Below are 19,818 nucleotides of genomic sequence, written 5' to 3' on the forward strand. Positions count from 1 at the left end.
CGGTTGTACTCATACTACACTTCTGCACCTTGCATGCAGATGTTGGTTGCTGTGTTCGATGGGAGATGGATTGAAGATGTACCTGCGTCCCGGCTGTAGCTGCCTCTTGTTCGCGGTAGCTTTAGATATGTAAAACTCTGTTTATGTACTACTCAAACAGACTATATATTTATTTTATTTCCGCTTTGTAAACTCTAATCTTAGAAGCTCATGATTTGTATTACCAGTTCTTGGGGAATGTATAAGATTAGGATAATTCTTTTCTTAAATTACTTTATTAATTCTTATTAGATTTGTTTAGCGGTTAAGTGTATTACCTTGCGGGTGAGTAGGTGCCATTACGACTAGTCAGATTTTGGGTCGTGACAAGGTGGTATCAGAGCTCTAGGTTCATAGGTTCTACAAGTCATGAGCAAGTGTCTAGTAGAGTCTTACGTATCGGTTTGATGATGTCCATACCTATCTTCGAAAGGCTATAGGATATTTAGGATATACTTCCCATCTTTCTTTCCTTATCGTGCGACATTGATTCAGCTCAAAGTGTAACTCTTTGAATTCCTTCCACCACTCATATGCGCACATGAGCGCTTGGTATCAGCTGTGCATCGCCAGCTTGTGATTCTATGAACGAGGTTCGAGATATGTATTCTGTGTTTTGGTGATGGGCCAGTCTGGAGGACTTGAGGCCATGGTTAGACCGCAGCTTGAGCTCAGTAGCTTCAGTGGTAACTTGTACATTTGGACTCATATGTCCGGTAATGTCCCAACGAGAGGAATTTATGGCTCGATAAGCGGTGAAATGGCTATGTTGTGAGTATGATGTGACTGCGAGATGTGTTCGGATCGTTCGAATGTGACGAGAAGAGTTTACTTGAGAGGTAGAAAGGACTATGGGGTGTTTGATTTCTGTCTTGATTTGGCATATGGTCTCGAGTTATGGGTGTGTTGAGGGATCTCTCCTGTTGTTTAGTTGTGGAGTAAAGTAGATTCTCATATCTTGTTGATGAGTTTAGAATCAAGAAGATTAAGTGATTGCGTAGTAGTCGTGACTGTGGAAGGGTATAGAGAGATGTCAGTTTGAGGCAGAGCAAGTAGGTTATCTCCTGCAAGGTGTCCTGAGGTTGTGTGGTCCTTATGAAGTTTTGTAAAGAGTTCTCTTTTACCAGTGAATGATATATGTTGCAATTTGAGTTTGGATCGCCTGTGGAAGTTGGCTTAACCATCACGAGGATGAACGCGAGATTTGCAAATGATTTGAGGTACTAGATGTTTTGTGTTGCATGGGAGGATGAAGGATTTAGTAGAATCTCATTGTGGTACTATGGTAGTATTGAGGTATGGCTATTGTAAGTTATTAGATGCTTTATTCCTTAGCCTTGAGCCTAGTGGGGGAGTCTGTATTGACGGGTTGATTGCATGGTTATGTGTTGTATTGGTTTCAGTTTGAGGTATACTGGTGAATCAGTTATGGCTTACAAAGGTTGAGATCGAGGGTGACTCGAGTAAAGGAAATTTTGGATAAGGTTTGTGTTATGCTTTATGGGTATATGGGAATCATAAAATAATTGAGTGGTTATTCGCGAAGGATGTAGGATACTTGGAGTAGGAATTTGCTCGATTGCTTATGAGTGTGGACTACTCCCTTGGGTGTTGGTGTACTAATGGGGCACAGGTCATTCGGTCTGTTTGGTCGGCTCAATTAAGATTTGAGTATAGTGGATGACTCTCGAGAGTGGTTCTAATGGATTCAAGAATTATATGTAGAAATTGAGGATTTCAGATTGGTATATGGCTAGGATCTGATATTTGCATGGGATGGTGTCGAGACTCGCAGTATTTCTACATCATTGTGGATTCTACATTTCAGTATCAGGAAGGTAAGATGAACAACTTGAAATTCACAGAAGGTCTCTTCAGAGTGGGTATCTCGATTGTGGTACTTTTGTGGTGCTTAAGAGAGCATTCAGCGGCTTATGAGCCTTGAGGCGGTGTGTTTTTATGCTAGGTTCTCGTGTGGTGATTCTTGGGTTGAGGATTGAAGTATTATGGCAAGGAGGAGTATCAATTTGAAGGTAATTCCGAAGGAACTCAGAGAATTAGGACAGTTTAGTAACAGGTTGGATCAGCATGGCAACATATGCAATTGGCTCGTTTGGTGCTTATAATGTATTTTATGCAAATGGGATTCAGAGAGTTCTTGATGGTTTCTACCACGGTTAGAGATGTATATTTTCTACTGGCGTGAGGAGCATGCGATGTATAGCGATTTTCTCCTGGATGTGCTCAAAAGGAAAGTTCTTAGCTAATTAAGTATGCAGTTGCTTGTGACTCGGAGTGGATTTCGAAGCTCTCGTATTTTTTCGTATGATGGCATGGTATGTGCGGTGTGTTGGGTAGGATTGAGAATTTCATGTGTAAGGTCACAGTTCAATTTTGAAGGGAAGGTCATGAGTCCTTAGGCAACGTGTGCAGTTTCGGACGACTAGGTAAATGATATTACTATCTGGCATGGCTCGATGAGGGTATACATTTCAGAAAGGGCAATATGTTTTGATTTATGGATACTTCATTGGTATTGTGTCAAGCACTCTCTTGTTTGATCGACTGCTGATGTTCAAATTTTGCTTTATGGCACAGAAGAATTATAGAAGTATTCCTCGTGGGATGATCGTGTATTAGAGAAGTGTTAGACATTCAGGCGGTGGAGTTGAGATTAGATATGGTAATTCGTGTGTCCTATGGATTTGGAGACTGGGAGTTCTCATGAGTAGATTGTTTCTTTGTTATGGACTCTGAAAATGTAGCCAAGGTTAGTCAGAAGATAGTATATGTTGTGATTCAGTTATTGTGGACTTTCGGAGGGTTATTTATCTATTATGGGTGACGAGAGTTGATTTGGGGTTCATTGGTAGGCCCAATATGGATGTGTGTTCTGCACCGAGTCGGATTGGTTGGCTCCATACTGCCATTATTGAGGGATGCGCCATTCAACTGTTGTTGAGCTTATACGTGTTCTGAAATGTTTGGTGAATTACTCTTCTATGCCACGAGGAGTTGTGATTCGTTGGTTATACGCACATATGGTGCGGTTCTATTTGAGCTTTATAGCGGAATATGAGCGAGATGAGTATTTGGGTATTGCATGATTGATTGCGCGTTGGCTATGTTCTTTTTGGATTGTGGTATTATGTTATTTACTCTCCATGGTTATGGTAATGCACTTTGGGTACTTGATGTTGAATTTCACGTGGTTATTGATTTGGAGAAAGGTGGCTCGAGGGATATAACATGGATCAGCGTTTGGATGGGGTCACACATTACCGTGAAGTTATGTTGAGATATGATCCTATGTGATAGATTCATGTGTTTTGGTTCTACGGTGTGTGTTAGGATCTTAGCATGGTGCTGTGATGGTACTTGTTAAGCTAGCGGGACAATCCTCTCGTTTGAGGCATTTTTTTCAGGATTTAGTACATTTGGAATGTTACTATTTGGTGCACGAGTTGTGGCTTTAAGCTGTATTGATGTGTCGTGTCACTAGAGTGATTATGTTAGATGGGATAAAGTCATTGGATCTAGAATGGATGCTATCGGATTTGGTTTGGTATATTTGGAAGGATAATATCGGAAGTCGGCTTAGAAATTGGCTATAGTTCTTGTATAAGGAGAGGGAGCTCCATGACCTGTTGATCTGATGAATGGTTATGAATTCTATATGTTTCTTTCATCATTGGCAGTGTACGAGGGTTTTAGAGCGAGGCTTTGTTTGATATGATGTCTATTACCGGTATTGGGTTGTTTTGAGCAGCTATTATGATTTGAAATTTTTGCTATGAGTATTTGAGTTATATGGTACATCATGTGATTACATCTTGGGTTATAGATATGGCTTGATACAGCTTGTTCAGACTTATACAGTGAGTAGATACGAGATTCTGATCTTATAGAAATTGTGGAGGTTGAAAATTGGATTCTAAGGTTTATGTGCTAGGTTGGATTAAGAAATTTCAATCATGTTGTGTTATCAGACCTATATGGGATAGGGTGATGTGGGATCACCCCCCTGGTATGTGCATGGTAAGGTTACACGGCGATTTGATGGCTTTTGAAACAACTCTGGGCATGTTCGAGGACGAACGCATGTTTAAGTGGGAGAGGATGTAACGACCCAACCAGTCGTTTTGAGCATTTGCACTTCTCTCGGTAGTTTACGGGCACGAGTAGCTTCGTATGATGCATTATGACTTATGTGAATCATCGATTTTGATTTTCAGGTTATTCTGAATCGAATTGGAAAAATGGATTTCATTGTTGAAACTTTAAATTGGGGGAGTTGATCAAGTTTGACTTTTTTTGAATTTGAACCTGGAACGGAGTTTTGATGGTTCCGTTAGCTCCATTGGGTGATTTTGGACTTAGGAGCACGTCCGGATTGTGGTTTGGAGGTCTGAAGTAGAATTTGGCTCGAAATGGCGAAAGCTAGAATTTTGGAAAGTTTGACCGGGAGTGGACCTTTTGATATCGGGGTCGGATTCCGATTCCGAAAGTTGGAGCAGGTCTGTAACGACAAATGTGACTTGTGTGCGAAATTTGAGGTCAATTAGATGTGATTTGATAGTTTTCGGCATCGGTTGTGGAAGTTAAAGTTTCAAAGTTTAATGATTTCAAATTGAGGTGTGATTTGTCATTTCGATGTTATTATGTGTATTTTGAGGCCTCGAGTAGGTCCGTGTTATGTTATGGGACTTGTTGGTATATTTGGATGGGGTCCCGAGTGGCTCAGGTGAGTTTCGGACGAGGTTCGGACCAATTTCATTCCATGTTGCATTGCTGAAGATTTTCTGGTTCTGGTATGACCGCACCTACGGAGCATGTAGTGCAGGTGCGGAGCCACAAAAGCGGCAGTGCCATCGCAAAAGCGAGAAAGGGAGTTGGGCGTGAGGATCGCAGGTGCGGGTGCTTGGACGCACCTGCGTAACCGCAGATGTGGTTCAAGTGCGCAGAAGCGCAAGCACAAAAGCGGCTTAAAGACCGCAGGTGCGAGGTTTTGCTGAGTGAGGTTGTTTCGCAGAAGCGAGGAATTATCACAGAAGCGGTGGTCGCAGATACGACATTTTGACCGCAAATGCGGAATAGCTGGGTAGAGTTATAAAAATTGAGGTTTTGGTTCTTTCTTCATATTTTGAGATGTAGGACTCCAATTGAGGCAATTTTTGAAGCAAATTTCATCACAGGGATTTGGGTAAGTGTTCTCTACTCAGTTTTGATTATATTCCATGAATCTATCTTCGATTTTAGCAATTGGTTGGTGAATTTTAAAGAGGAAATTGGGGGGGGGGGTGGCCTAAAGTTTCATAATATGAATTTTTGAGTTTTGAACACCAATTTGGAGTCGGATCTGAGTGAAACTAGTGTGGTTGGACTAGTAAATGAATGGGTTGTCAGATTTTGTGAGTTGTGTTTCGAGGCATGGGCTCCAGTGTGATTTTTGGCCGAATTTGGGATTTGATGTAGAATTCGATATTTATCATTTGTAATTGCTCCCTTGGGCTTTATCTGATGTATCTGAGTTGCTTTTGGCTAGTTTTGAGCGGTTCAGAGGTCGCTATGAGCATGATGGCATTTTTGGAGCATCTCTTGGCTTGCTCGGTGTTGGAATTGGCTTGTTCAAGGTAAGTAACTCTTCTAATCTTAGTGCTGAGGGTATGAAATCCTGAAATACGTGTTATGTGATTGGTATTGAGGTGACGCACATGCTAGGTGACGGGCGTGTGGGCGTGCACCCTATGAATTGTGATTCCGTTGTTTTCATAGGCACTGTATAATGGCCCTATTTTGTTGATATCTGTGTTATCACCATGTGGTAAAGTAGTTAAGCTGTCAATCATGCTAAATATCATGTTTAGGCTTTATGCTGATATTGTTAGGACCCATAGTGGTCGTTTTTTGCTGTCATCTCACTGATTTTATTGATAAATTGTACTCAGTCATATCCATGCATTCATATCATATCTCAGTCTCAGTTGTTTTTTATTGATACATCATATCATTGTGAGCCCGTGAGTGAGACTGGAGAGATTGATGACTGAGTGAGGCCGAGGGCCTGAGTGAGAGTGACATTTTGGGATCGGGCTGCACGTCGCAGCATATGATATTGATTATATATTATATGGATCGGGTTGCACGCCGCAACAATCTTGTCAGGCATATATATATATATATATATATATATATATATATATATATATATATATATATATATATATATATATATATATATATATATATATATTATTGGATCGGGTTGCACGCCGCAACAATATTGGATCGGGTTGCATGCTGCAACAATATTGGATCGGGCTGCATGCCACAACAATATAGCACTTGGGCTGAAGGAGCCCCTCCGGAGTCTGCACACCCCCAGTGAGCGCAGTCGACTATATATATATGTGGATATGTGGATCGGGCTGCACGCCGCAACATGTATTATATAGCACTGAGTGATTGAGTGTGCTGAGCCTTGAGCATAGTAAGAGAGAATGCGAGACAGTGAGATTGAGTACTCTGAGAGTGTGAGTACATGAGTTCATCTCTGAGATGCATTGCATTGACATGCACACATGACATACATGCATAGAGATGTATTTTTCTCATGCTGTACGGTATTACATCATTCATGATTTCTCACACATGTTGACAGATGGGCATAGTGATGCATTTGTTTACACTGGTTATTTGGAAGGAAAATGAAACATCTTATTTATTATGGAAAGGATTTTAGGATTTTTTTTCAAACTTATTCATATTTTTGATAACTCTGGTAAACGATTTGGGTTTTCACTGAAGTACTCGAAAGGCGGAACTATTTTCAGAAATCATGTTTTTGTTGAACATTTGATTATTGAGTTACTTCTCGTATTACTTGTTTTATGTTGTTATGAACTATTGTTGGTTATTGAAGTTGGGACCCAACCTTGGTACAAGCTCGTCACTACTTTCAACATAAGGTTAGATTTGTTACTTATTGATTACATGGGGTCGGTTATACTTATACTACACTTCTGCACCTTGCGTGCGGATGTTGGTTGCTGATGTTGCTGTGTTCGATGAGAGCTGGATTGAAGATGTACCTGCGTCCCGGCTGTAGCTGCCTCTTGTTCGTGGTAGCTTTAGATCTGTAAAACTCTGTTTATGTACTACTCAAACAGACTATGTATTTATTTCATTTCTGCTTTGTAAACTCTAATCTTAGAAGCGCATGATTTGTTCTACCAGTTCTTGGGGAATGTATAAGATTAAGATAATTCTTTACTTAAATTGCTTTATTAATTATTATTGGATTTGGTTAGTGATTAAGTCGCTTACCTAGTGGGTGGGTTAGGTGCCATCATGACTAGTCGGATTTTGGGTCGTGAAATCCCAATTCCTGAACCCTAACACTTAGCATCCTATGCTCTCATTACAATTTATAACTGCACTGACGACTCACGTGCCAAATAGACCCATTCTCACATAGAAGGCAAGTAAACAGGGTGTGCATCTATACGCAGCAATATCAAGAAAACCTCTTAACCGATAAGAGTGCTTAACTACGTGTATGCTTGTGCAAGTGTCCTAACATAGTTCATGCCAGCTAGTAAGTATAGGAAAAGAAATGGAAAACACATAGAATGTTTTCCCGTAACTTTCCACAAGATAAAGCTCACACAGGTAGGTGTACCATTGCACAAATATCAACAACAAGAATGCCCCCAGGCCATCACAAGTTATCACAAATCAATCCCTGACACAGCCCACATTGTCTCGCCACGTGTGCAATAATAAAGTAAATGCCCTCCTTGTCTCGCCACACATGTATAATAATATTCCCATCTTGTTTCACCATATGTGCAACCCACACATACATATATATAGCCCGCCTTGTCACGCCACATGCGCAAATTTCAGTAGTAACAATAGCACGACAGAAACCTGTGAGCAACTTGTCACGACCCAATTTTCCCTCCGTTGGGTATCGTGATAGCACCTAGTCTCTAGGGTCTAGGTAAGCCTAACATTTACTAAATAACAACAGTAATTTAATAACATTGAAATGGAAATATGTATAAAATTTACAATTCCCAAAACCGGTAGTACAAGTCATAAGCTCTACAGAGTTTATTACAATTTTCTAAATACAACTGTTTGAAATAAAGTAAACAGTGTGAATAAAAATCAGAAGTGACTCCAAAGCCTGCGAACGCAATAACAAGTTTACCTTGAGTCTCCACAGCAACAATTCGAATCATCCGGTCAACTCTTACCGCTTAAGCTTCCAAAACTTGAATCCTTCTTCGATTTGACTCTGAATCATCCAGTAACTGAATTTAACCACGCACGCAAGTCAATACACATAATACGAAGCTTCTCAAGATCTTATGCCGCCGAACAAGACTTAAATTCTCAAAACGACCGGCTGGGTCATTACAGATGCTTCACCAAGACTAGCAACAACCTCTTGGGCTACCGTTATCTCCTCAACTCGCTGACTCGAAACCTCTATTCCCTCTTCTCCATCTATTCCCTCTTCTCCATCTATTCCATCTTCTGCCATTTTTTCCAGCGTAGAAGAGGGAGAGTTTGTCGCTACAAACTTCTTGGGTGTTTGATTATTTTTGGCTACGGTGGGAATCGAAACTCGATGGAGTCGGAAAAGAGATAATGGGTGGCTGTTGGTTGGAGATGGAGTTTTCAGTGGGTGAAGGTTGAGACTCAGACTTGGGTTGTTGTGCCTCGTGAGACGAAGTCACAGTAGGAATGACAATGGTGGCTTTAGGAGACTGATTTTTGAGAAGACGTGGTAATTGTTTAGAACAATGACATAAGAAAGAGGGTTTCTGAGAGAAGAGGAAAGGTTGATGGCTTTGATTTCAACAGTTGTGAGAGAGACATGTCTTTTGGGGTTATTTAGAGGGAGGGAGTTACCAATTACAATTGGGGGAAAGTGACTCGGTAGTCGGGTCGGTTTATAATGGGTGTGACGTTTGGAATTAAAAGGTGTGGGAGAAAGGGCGGACACATTTTAATGACGTGATACTTTTAGCAGTTTAAAAATGCGTATGAGTGTAAGAAGAACTACTAACTTGAGTCAAGGGAACCAGGTTCCTTGACTGATTTTTATAAATATGAGCCTCATCCTTCTACCAAATTGCAATGTCATTAGTTGCTTGTTTGCCCTGTTATTGCCATGCGTGTTTACCTGTAACAGTATATAATTGAGTTAGAAATTACCAGAAAGTTTTAGCAGTTTACCTTGACATTCCTTCATAGCCAATCATTGAGGGACCAGGTTCTCAGTTCAATTTTATTAATCCCAACTCCAGTCGATTATTTTTAAAATGCTCTATGCTCAATGCTTTGGTGAAGATATCAGCTACCCGGTCCTCTATTTTGTAAAACGTCATACAGATGAGACCCTTTTCAACATTGTCCCTGAGGAAATAATGTCGCACATCAATATGCTTTGTCCTCTTATGCTGAACCGAGTTCTTTTCCATGTTGAGAGCACTTGTGTTGTCACACAGTAGTGGCACATAGTCAGAAAACATACCAAAATCTTCCAGTTGTTGCTTGATTCATAACAATTAGGCACAACATGAAGTAACTACCACATATTCAGTTTCTACAGTAGAGAGGGCTACAAAGTTTTGTTTCTTTGTACCTCATGAAATCAAGCATGATCCCAGAAAATATGCTATCCCATATTTACTCTTTCTATCCACCAAATAACCAGCATAATCCGCATCAACATACCCAATTAAGTCAAAATTATCTCTTGAGGGATAATAGAGGACCAGGTCCTGAGTTTCTTTGAGATACCTCAGAATTCTCTTAGCAACTTTCAGATGAGTTTCTTTTGGACTTCATTGAAATCTCACTACAAAAAAATACTGAATTTGCGGAGGTTTTATTTACATATTGTGGCGGTTGGAAACCTCCTCAATATACTTTTACGGCGGTTTCCAAAACCCCCTCAATAATGTTTGCCGCAACCAATTTGAGGTTTTTTTTTGACAGACCGCCGTTATCGTATAGCGGCAACGGCGGTATAACCTCCGCAATTTGGTAGTTTGGCTGTTACATATTTAAAAAATAGCGGAGGTCTAAACCCCCACAAGTTTTTTATTTAACCCCCACAAATTTATAACACAATATTATTATAGGTTAAATAGCGGCAGTTATAACCTCCGCTATTCATTGATTTTTTTTTTTTGCAATGTTACTCCATAACTGATCCAATTTTAATTATATTAATATAATAAAGCATCTACAAATTATATAAATTGCGTATTAAGTAACATTAATATATTAATAAACCATAAATTACATTAAAGTAAATTATCATTAGTCTCAAAATTTTGCTTTAAATACAACTACTCCAACCATTAAACACAAAACATCAATATTATAATTAGTCTTAAAACTAACTTTAAACAGAACATCCACTCCAACCATTATGGACAAAAGATCTACTATAACCATTCAATCGAGTACTATACTTAATTATCTAATATATTTGCAAGCAACTTCAATGGTTGTCGTTAGGATTACTTCCACCGGATGATCTTCTTATATCCATGGGTGAAATGGATCCGCTAGCCGCATCACTTGGCTACAAAACAATCAAAATAAAATATAATTAACAAAAAGTACCTCAACAATATCCTAACTAATAATCACTTAGCTTCAGTCAAGTATCAGTAACTTATCTAAGCCATCTATTAGTCAAGAGAATATTTATGGCAGAAAGTTAGGACACATCTAATGTTGTAAGGTATGTTAAGCTTCAGATAGCACAAAAGTGTAAGTACACTATAACTGGAGGTTGAAAAAAGTGATTATTCTTAAATTTTATGATGCCATACTTTTGTTTCATAAAGAAAACAACTTCAAATAGCCTGCAACTCAAATAGCTAAATGTCTTCGGCTCATACTTTCAGCGCTCAATTCAAAGGAATTGGCTACTGAAATATCTTTTCCAGTTGACAGTAAAAGCGCAAGATTGACAAGCCTCGAGAGAGTGGATGTCAAGAAAAGTAGAACAACTAGAGGGAATATAATTATCTAAACAAATAAATGAATGAAAGAAAGAAATAAAGGACGTTGGCTTTGTGGAACTATAAACTTCTTTTATTCTGATATGTTAATGGAAAAGATTAAATTGACTTGCGAAGTTTGTGAATCTAAGAAGCAAGAAAGCATTCTTCAGGTATCCTAATTTAGAGTAATACTTGGACTGATCAATCATACTTTACAAAATTAAATAAGAAAGTTATGAACTATTCTTACCGTTGAGCGAGGAGGAGAAACAAATATCCCTGCAAATTCTTCAGGTATCTTCCCTTCTTTCATTATCACATACGCCTTAAAAGCATTCATCATTTGAGTGTTAACATTCATCATTTCTCTATAGTTCTCTTGGCTTTGATTGTGAGCATTCAACATTTGATTGTACTTCTCTTGTCATTGGGAAGAACATGAACCATTATTATAACTTGAAGCATTCAAATCACTATAACGAGGTCTTGTTTGTCTAAAAGCTCTACCAGGAACAACTCTTAATCCTATGCACCTTACCCTTCCAGAGTGCTCTTTTCCCAACACCGTACCAACAACATCATTTGGTGAAATTTCAGACTCATCCATGGTGCTTTGGCTCAATGCTAGTTCAATTTTTTCCTAAATACATTACACACCAAAAGCCAGTGTCCTTACTTCAATCAGTGATTGACAAGTTAAAAAAGAAAAATAATAGAAGAATAATATCTTTTCTGTTATAAAACAAGTGCTGGAACTTTGGCACTGCAGTTAGTAACACAAAATTTACCATAATAAGGATTTGTGACAGCAACAATTATGTGATATTTTGTTTAATCTCAATTTATCATATATTGATACCAAAGAAGGACCAAGCGCCCCCTCAACTGTCCCAACAGTACCAACCACACCAGAAATAATCTTTCTGCATGCATATAGAGATAAAACAAATTGTAAATAAAAAGTCTGTCCATGCATTGCCTCCTTGGGAAGTGTATTTTTTTCTGCCTAAAGACATCTTCATGCGCTTATTCAGCTGCCAATGGAGCTAATTAAATGAAGGGAAACAATTGATGCTGCCCAAAGGAACCAATGGTTTTGTTCTTTTTTATGGGGTGGGGGGAGGGGGGTTGGGGGGAGTAGAAAGTGTGTAGTGACATCTCTATAGCTATATTACTAGCCCATTTACTCACCTAACTCTATCTCTGAGTTTTTGTGGCGCTGACTTTCTTCGTCTTTAATAGTATTCGAGTTTCTAGGTTTGGAACATTTTCAAGAATATAAGATTGGGGAAGGTGTTCCTTAACTGACATCAAACTTTTACGAAAGGAATGTCTAAATAAGAGAATAAATAACTTATAGATAAGTTAAATATCAACAAAGAAGACTAATAGTAATTATTGGGGCTCCTAAAAAGCTGTCTTACACATATCGCTTTTGCCGCCTCATTAACATATGATCCATCTTCATTCCTATGTGTAGCGAGATAAAGTTAGCCATCTATAAATGAAAAAGTCAAAGTCGCATTAACTTAACTAACTAGGAATAGTTGCTAGTTTAATTAAAGTATCCAAAATGAATTATTACCATTTCAGCCATTCTTCTGGAGTTAGGTTTGGAGCCACCGATATGTGAAACAGTTTGTTTCTTCCGAATTTCAGTATTTCTTTTACAAGTTTTCTTACAAAAAAACACCAAGAAAAAATCACAGAACAATCAAATCAACGTGCAGAATCAGAAGTTGATGATGAAAATAAGCTCAAGCAAAAACGGTAGTGGTATTGCTAGTGTCATTTTGTTCGGTGGAGTTTTTATCACAACTGCTCTAGGTTCTGCATTCTTGGTTGAAATAAAGAGAAGGAAATCCAATAAGAAAATTAAGAATGAGAATTTTGAAGAAAATTGAAGCATTGAAATAAATACATGTGTTTTTTCTTTATAACGGTAATCAACATAAGAAATCCATTGATCCGGTGAAATCCACAGTGGAACACTATCCATTATCTCAGCTTTACTCTTAAGTGGATCATAGACCTTATCAAACAACTTTAGCCTTTTTGCGCCCCACTTCTTACACATAGAATTATAAACATATCGTATTGCATTTGACTCAGTTGTCCTAAAACAAAATCGAGGCATCAAGAATAAACCAATGGTTAGATAATTACAACAACAATAACAACAACCCAGTATAATCCCACTAGTGGGGTCTGGGGAGGGTAGTGTGTACGCAGACCTTACCCCTACCCTGGGTAGAGAGACTGTTTCCGATAGACCCTCAACTCCCCCCTCCAAGAATTCCCCACCTTGCTCTTGGGGTGACTCGAACTCACAACCTCTTGGTTGGAAATGGAGGGTGCTCACCACTAGAGCAACTCACTATAATCTAATGACATAAAACAGAGATATTGTATACCTCAGGAATACCTTTATAAATCGATCAAAACAACGGTTGAAAATTGTCATATGTAAATCCGGCCTTTTCTCAAAGTGAATTGGAAAAATATAGCAGTCGGTTGCTAAAATTCCGCAAAATCCTGCAAGAATGCCTTGTCCTTCACCAATGGAAGAATCGGTGTCGTCAAAATCAACCACAATACGTTCTCCATTAGATGAATTTAACACGTCTCTTTTCTTCACTTTAAGTATCTTGCTAGCTGCTTGCGAATATTAAAAGATAAAAACAGTGTGAGATAGCACAAATACATAAGATTTTCTTCCACTACAAGAATACTAAAGTATAATAGCCCAACATGAATTGAACAAATAAAGAGTCACGACCCAATTTTTCCTCCGTTGGGTATCATTATGGCACCTAGTCTTAGAGACTAGGTAAGCCTAACATTTATTGAATAACAACAATAATTTAATAACATCTAACAATTTTTGAAAAAAAAATCTCTATAAAATTTACAATTCATAAAACCAGTAGTACAAGTCATAAGCTCTATAGAGTTTGCTACAATTTACTAAATACAACTATTTGAAATAAAGTAAACAGTGTGAAGACAATTAGAAGGTGACTCCGAAGCCTGCGAACGCAATATCAGGTGTACCTTGAATCTCCACAGCAACAGTCCGCACAACTAGCTAATGATCACCTGACTTCGAAATACTTGGATCTGCACAAAAATATGCAGAAGTGTAGTATGAGTACAGCACAGCGGTACCCAGCAAGTATCAAGACTAACCTCAGTGGAGTAGTGACGAGGAACAATCAAGACACCTACTGGACTAAATAACCTGAACAAGTATAAGTATAAGAACAACAGAGTATGATATCTACATAAGGACTACGCGAAATGACAAATAATATGGTAATTTCAGTAAGAAAGGAAAACAATAATTATCAGCGGAATACCATAATAATGACATAGTAGATGTACGAAAACACGATCTAAATCCGGTGATCACAAATAAATGAAAGGAAAATAACAACTCAACAAAACGACCGCTTTCACACCGGGTTTTAGCCAATAACCTCCACGAGGTACCGAACCTCAGAATATTCACAACTCACGGGTCCCAATTCCTGAACCCCTAACACTTAGTATCCTGTGCTCATTAGAATTTATAATCGCACTGACGACTCATGTGCCAAATAGAGCCATTCTCACATAGAAGGCAAGTAAACAAGATTGTGCATCTATACTCAACAATATCAAGAAAACCTCTTAACTGATAAGAGTGCTTAACTATGTGTATGCTTGTGCAAGTGTCCTAACATAGTTCATGCCAACTAGTAAGCATAGGAAAAGAAACGGACAACACGTAGAATATTTTTCCCACAATTTTTCATAAGATAGAACTCACACAGGTAAGTACACCACTACACAAATATCAACAACAAGAATACCCCCAGGCCATCATAACTTATCACAAATCAATCCCTGACATAGCCCACCTTGTCTCGCCTCGTGTGCAATAGTAAAATAAATGCCCGCCTTGTCTCGTCACACGTGCATGATAATGTTCCCACCTTATCTCGCCACACACACACACACACACACACACACACACATATATATATATATATATATATATATATATATATATATATATATATATATATATATATATATATATATATATATATATATATATATATATATCCCGCCTTGTCACGCCGCATGTGTAAATATCAATAGTAACAATAGCACGACAGAAACCTCGTGCAACCCAATAACACTCGCATGGCAGAAACCTCGTGTATCACAATAATAACAACCGCACGGCATAAACCGCGTGCATCACAATAACAACAACCGCACTGCAGAAACCTCATGCATCACAACAACAAGTATAACAGCAACAATGACAATAATATAAGGTACGACAAGTAAATCTACTAAAGAACCTTCGATCGCAAGAAATAGCCATAATAAAGAATACTAGGCGTAATAAGAACATCTCAACCGAGAAAAAAATAATATGTAACAATGATCCCACAATATACGGTTTAACAACAAGAACTAACACGAGTCAAATAATTCTAAATAAAGGCAATTCCACTAAGGCATAGGATATCTAAGCTTCTTTTAAGTTTGGATAATTATGGAAGAGATACAACCAATTCAAATAAAAGTGGGCAGCGAGAAAATTACCATAACCTCAATTAAGGGTGAACATTTCTAAAAAAGGACAACTACAACTTCAAATAAAGATTCGCAGTTAGGGAAAAGATAACATAGCAATGGAAGAGATGACAATTTCAATTAAGGCACATATGAATCTAGTAAATAGTAAGAGTGGATCATGAAGCAATTAATTCTAATTAAGCAGGTAAAGGTGAAACTAGTAATTAAGGAACGTAATCATAACAAGTACAACTGCATATTCAATGAATACAAGGACCTAGGAACCCTAAAAGGCCAATTTCAACAAATAAGTCTGAGCACGTACTCGTCACCTCACGTACACGGACTACAATCAACATAGAAGACTCAAATCCTAAGGGGTAGTTCCCCTACACAAGGTTAGGCAAGATACTTACATCGAACCAAGCTCAATTATTTGGTAACAATGCCTTTCCCACAAATATCCGACTCTGAATGGCCCAAATCTTGCCAAAATAAATTACATACCATAAATACAACTATAAGAAACTAATTTAATTAATTAAATCAAATCTAAAGCAAGAAATTAGAAAATCGCCCAAAAAAGTCGACCTGGGCCCACATCTCAAAATCGGGTAAAAGTCACAAAATATGAATGCCCATTCACTCACGAGCTCATTCGTACCAAAATAATCCAAATCCGATATAAAAATCCCAATCAAAACTCGAAAACTTATTTGAAGAACCTTCCAATGTTTTCTCAAATTTCTCAACCAAATTCTATAATTAAATGATGAATTCAACTATATATTAGTGGAATATAACCATAATCGATTTAAGAATCATTACCCCAAAGTTCTTTTAGGAAAATCCTTGAATTAGCGCCTAAATCCGAGCTCTCAAAGACCCAAAATGAAAATGAGATCAAACCCTCGAAATTGACCCTTTTCTGCCCAGTGATCTCGCACCTGCGGACCCATAATTGCACCTGCAGAAAATCCATCACAGGTGCGGAATTGACTTACACACATGGGTCCGCTTCTGTGATCAAATGGCCGCACCTGCGAGTGCACGCCTGTGAACAAATGCCCGCTTCTACGGACCCCCCTCTAGCTCACTCTCCGCATCTGCGGATCTTCAAGCGCATCTGCGGGCTTGCAGATGCAGAATTTCCCTCCCACCCATGACCCCTGGCCATCTCCTCAAATCCCGCTTCTGTGCTTGGCCTCTCTCACGTGCGTGTTCGCACCTGCGGCCACCCCACCGCATGTGCGATTACACGAGAAGCTTGAAAGCTTCAGCAATTACACAAGTCCAAATTTCAATCCGGTGAGCATCCGAAACTCACCCGTGACCCCCGAGTGCTCAACCGAACATACCAACAAGTCCTAAAATGCCATACGAACTCTGTTAAGCCCTCAAATCACATCAAACAGCGCTAAAAACACGAATCACCCTCCTATTCAAACTTAATGAACTTGAAACTTTAAATTTCTATAACAAATGCCGAAACCTATCAAACCACGTCCGATTGACCTCAAATTTTGCACACAAGTCATAATCAACATTACGAATCTACTCAAACTTCCGGAATCATATTTTTACCCTGATATCAAAAAGTCCACTACCGGTCAAAATCTCTAAAATTTTGACTTTCGCCATTTCAAGCCTAAATGAGCTTCAGACCTCCACAACACAATCCGGACACGTCCCTAAGTCCAAAATCACCTAACGGAGCTAACGGAACTGACAAAACTCCATTTCGGAGTCGTCCTCACACAGTTCCAACTACGGTCAGAATCCTAAGGTTTAAGATTCCGTTTTAGGGACTAAGTGTCCCAAATCACTTCGAATCATCCGGTAACTGAATTCAGCCATGCACGCAAGTCAATACACATAATATAAAGCTGCTCAGGGCCTTATTCAGCCGAACGGGACTTAAGTTCTCAAAATGATCGACCGGGTCGTTACATCCTTCCCCTCTTAAATAAACGTTCATCCTCGAACGTGCCAAGAATCGCCTCGAAGTCTTCAAATCACTGAAAGCACATATCCAACATACACTCGCGGGTGACCCCATGTCACCCTAATCCACATAAACCTGACGACACCATCTCAACTGTAATTTACCCTTTCTACAAACACCGATAAGCCTTAGAGTCGAAATTCTCACCTTTCATTCATCTCCAAAAGACCCGATTCTAAATCCATACCCGGTATCAGTCTCAACCAGCTGTAACAACTCTTGCCTACACCCACAAGGTACGACTACCCAACATGACACACCACACATAGGCTCATAATAACATTTTTGATCACAATAGCTGCCTGTAATCAAAACCAACCCGGCAATTAGCCTCATATCCGTTAGAGACCCGTTTCAAACCTCCACAACGCTGACAATGATGTAAGAAGCACGAAGACCTCATAACTATACACCTGGATCAACAAGTCACATCTAACGCCATCGGACACAAACCCCGTAAGCTAAAACTCAAATAAGCACAAGACGAAAATGACTGATTATGTAAAGAGAAACACATAAGAGAAATATCAAATAAGTGTGACAGGCACAACTCTCTATCAGTACCATCCTACGAATCAATTTAAAAGGAAAAATCAAAGTATATGAACAATTCACAAGGATCTCATCCTGATATAACCTCCACTGCGGCATGTAGCCTGGCTCAAACATATCAAATCACATGGAATCGCGACGGTCTCACCCTCAACTCTGAATCATAATTCGAATACACATCATACCAATTAAAATCTTCCACTAACTCGATTATGCCAATAAAATCACAACACTTACTGAACTCTCACCCCGGTAGAGTATCAAATCACAAATCATAACCAAATTACTCAGGAATCACATCAAACCTGCCATAATAGACAACATGAATTCACTTCTAGTCTCGTAACTTTCAATAATGAATTAAAACAATGATAGACACGGCTATCACTCATAGAATCTCCCAACAGGGGCAAACATATAAACATAATACTAGGTCATGAACTCACCCATGAATCTATGGACACGCTCTCTAACTGTAGCGACCAAAGCAGGCACGTGTCTGGCCAAATCACTGAATCTCACGACATACTCTGACACTGACATAGTGCCCTGGCGTAGCTTCTCAAACTCCGCATGCCATGCATCTCGAAGGGACTGAGGTACAAACTCTCTCAGGAACATCTCTGAAAACTGAACCCATGTAAGTGAAGCTAACTCGGCTGGGCTACCCAACTCATATGCCCGCCACCACTGATAAACCGCTCCCCTGAGCTGGAACGTAGTAAAAGCAACCGCGCTCGTCTCCACAATACCCATAGTACGGAGTATGCGGTGACACTCTTCTAGAAAAACCCTGGGCATCATCTATCGCCAATCCACTGAAGGTAGGAGGGTGGTACTTCTTGTACCTCTTAAGTCTAAGTTGTTCTTCCTTAGATGTTGCTGCCTTAACCACATGCTGAACTGAGACCACGGGCTGTGTCGCCATGACACCTGAAACCTGACCAACATGAACTCGCTGCTCTAGAGTGTGGGCGGCGGGAGTCTGAGCTCCCCCCCCCCCGATCTGTGAAATAGTTGGTACAACCGGAATCAACCACTGCTTAGCCAATGTACCAAACATGCTCAGGAACTGTGCTAAGGTCTCCTGAAGTCCGGGGTAACAGCAGGCACCTCCGGTACCAGCCCCTCAACTGGAACTACTGGAAGATCCTCAACTGCTGCTCTGGTAAGTGCCCTAGCAGCGACACGTGCTCCTCATCGGCCTCTGCCCCTAGCGACATATGCTCTGGGGGCATCATCATCAGTAACTGCAGCTCGTGTCCTCACCATCTGTGAGGGAACAGAATGATAAAATCTTCAAACTTCGAGACCAATGAACTCGCACGATAGGAATGAAGGAAGTGAAACTGTCCTAATAGTTGTGTAGCCTCTCGAAGATAAGTACAGACGTCTCTGTACCAATCCACAAGACTCTACTAAACCCGCTTATGACTCGTAGCACCTATGAACCTAGAGCTCTGATACCAACTTGTCACGACCCAATTTTCCCTCCGTTGGGTATCGTTATGGAACCTAGTCTTAGGGACTAGGTAAGCCTAACATTTACTGAATAACAACAATAATTTAATAACATCTAACAATTTTTGAAAAAGAAATCTCTATAAA

The 19,818-nt window shown here is 39.5% G+C and overlaps 1 protein-coding gene across 1 annotated transcript; it reads right to left on the reverse strand.

The window, feature by feature from the left end:
• Window positions 1-10,567: 10,567 nt before the first annotated feature.
• Window positions 10,568-19,138, reverse strand: LOC142173549 (uncharacterized). The gene is made up of 10 exons (XM_075239162.1): window positions 19,059-19,138; window positions 18,019-18,071; window positions 13,493-13,733; window positions 13,000-13,195; window positions 12,664-12,756; window positions 12,503-12,576; window positions 11,938-12,001; window positions 11,586-11,718; window positions 11,329-11,498; window positions 10,568-10,651 (listed from the first exon to the last, which is right to left on the reverse strand). The coding sequence occupies exons 1-10, from the start codon at window positions 19,136-19,138 to the stop codon at window positions 10,568-10,570; spliced, it is 1,188 nt and encodes a 395-aa protein (XP_075095263.1).
• Window positions 19,139-19,818: the final 680 nt, after the last annotated feature.

The sequence above is a fragment of the Nicotiana tabacum genome, chromosome 19 (assembly GCF_000715075.1).
Source record: "Nicotiana tabacum cultivar K326 chromosome 19, ASM71507v2, whole genome shotgun sequence".
Taxonomy (NCBI): Eukaryota; Viridiplantae; Streptophyta; class Magnoliopsida; order Solanales; family Solanaceae; genus Nicotiana; species Nicotiana tabacum.

Excerpts from the sequence above, each read along its gene's own strand:
- LOC142173549 (XM_075239162.1), bottom strand. The coding sequence starts at position 19,138 with ATGGCGACACAGCCCGTGGTCTCAGTTCAGCATGTGGTTAAGGCAGCA. Across the intron at positions 13,734-18,018 it reads TCATTGTCAGCGTTGTGGAG|CTAGCAAGATACTTAAAGTG; the intron begins GTTTGAAACGGG and ends ATTCGCAAGCAG. Across the intron at positions 11,499-11,585 it reads AGGATTAAGAGTTGTTCCTG|AGAAGTACAATCAAATGTTG; the intron begins GTAGAGCTTTTA and ends CCCAATGACAAG.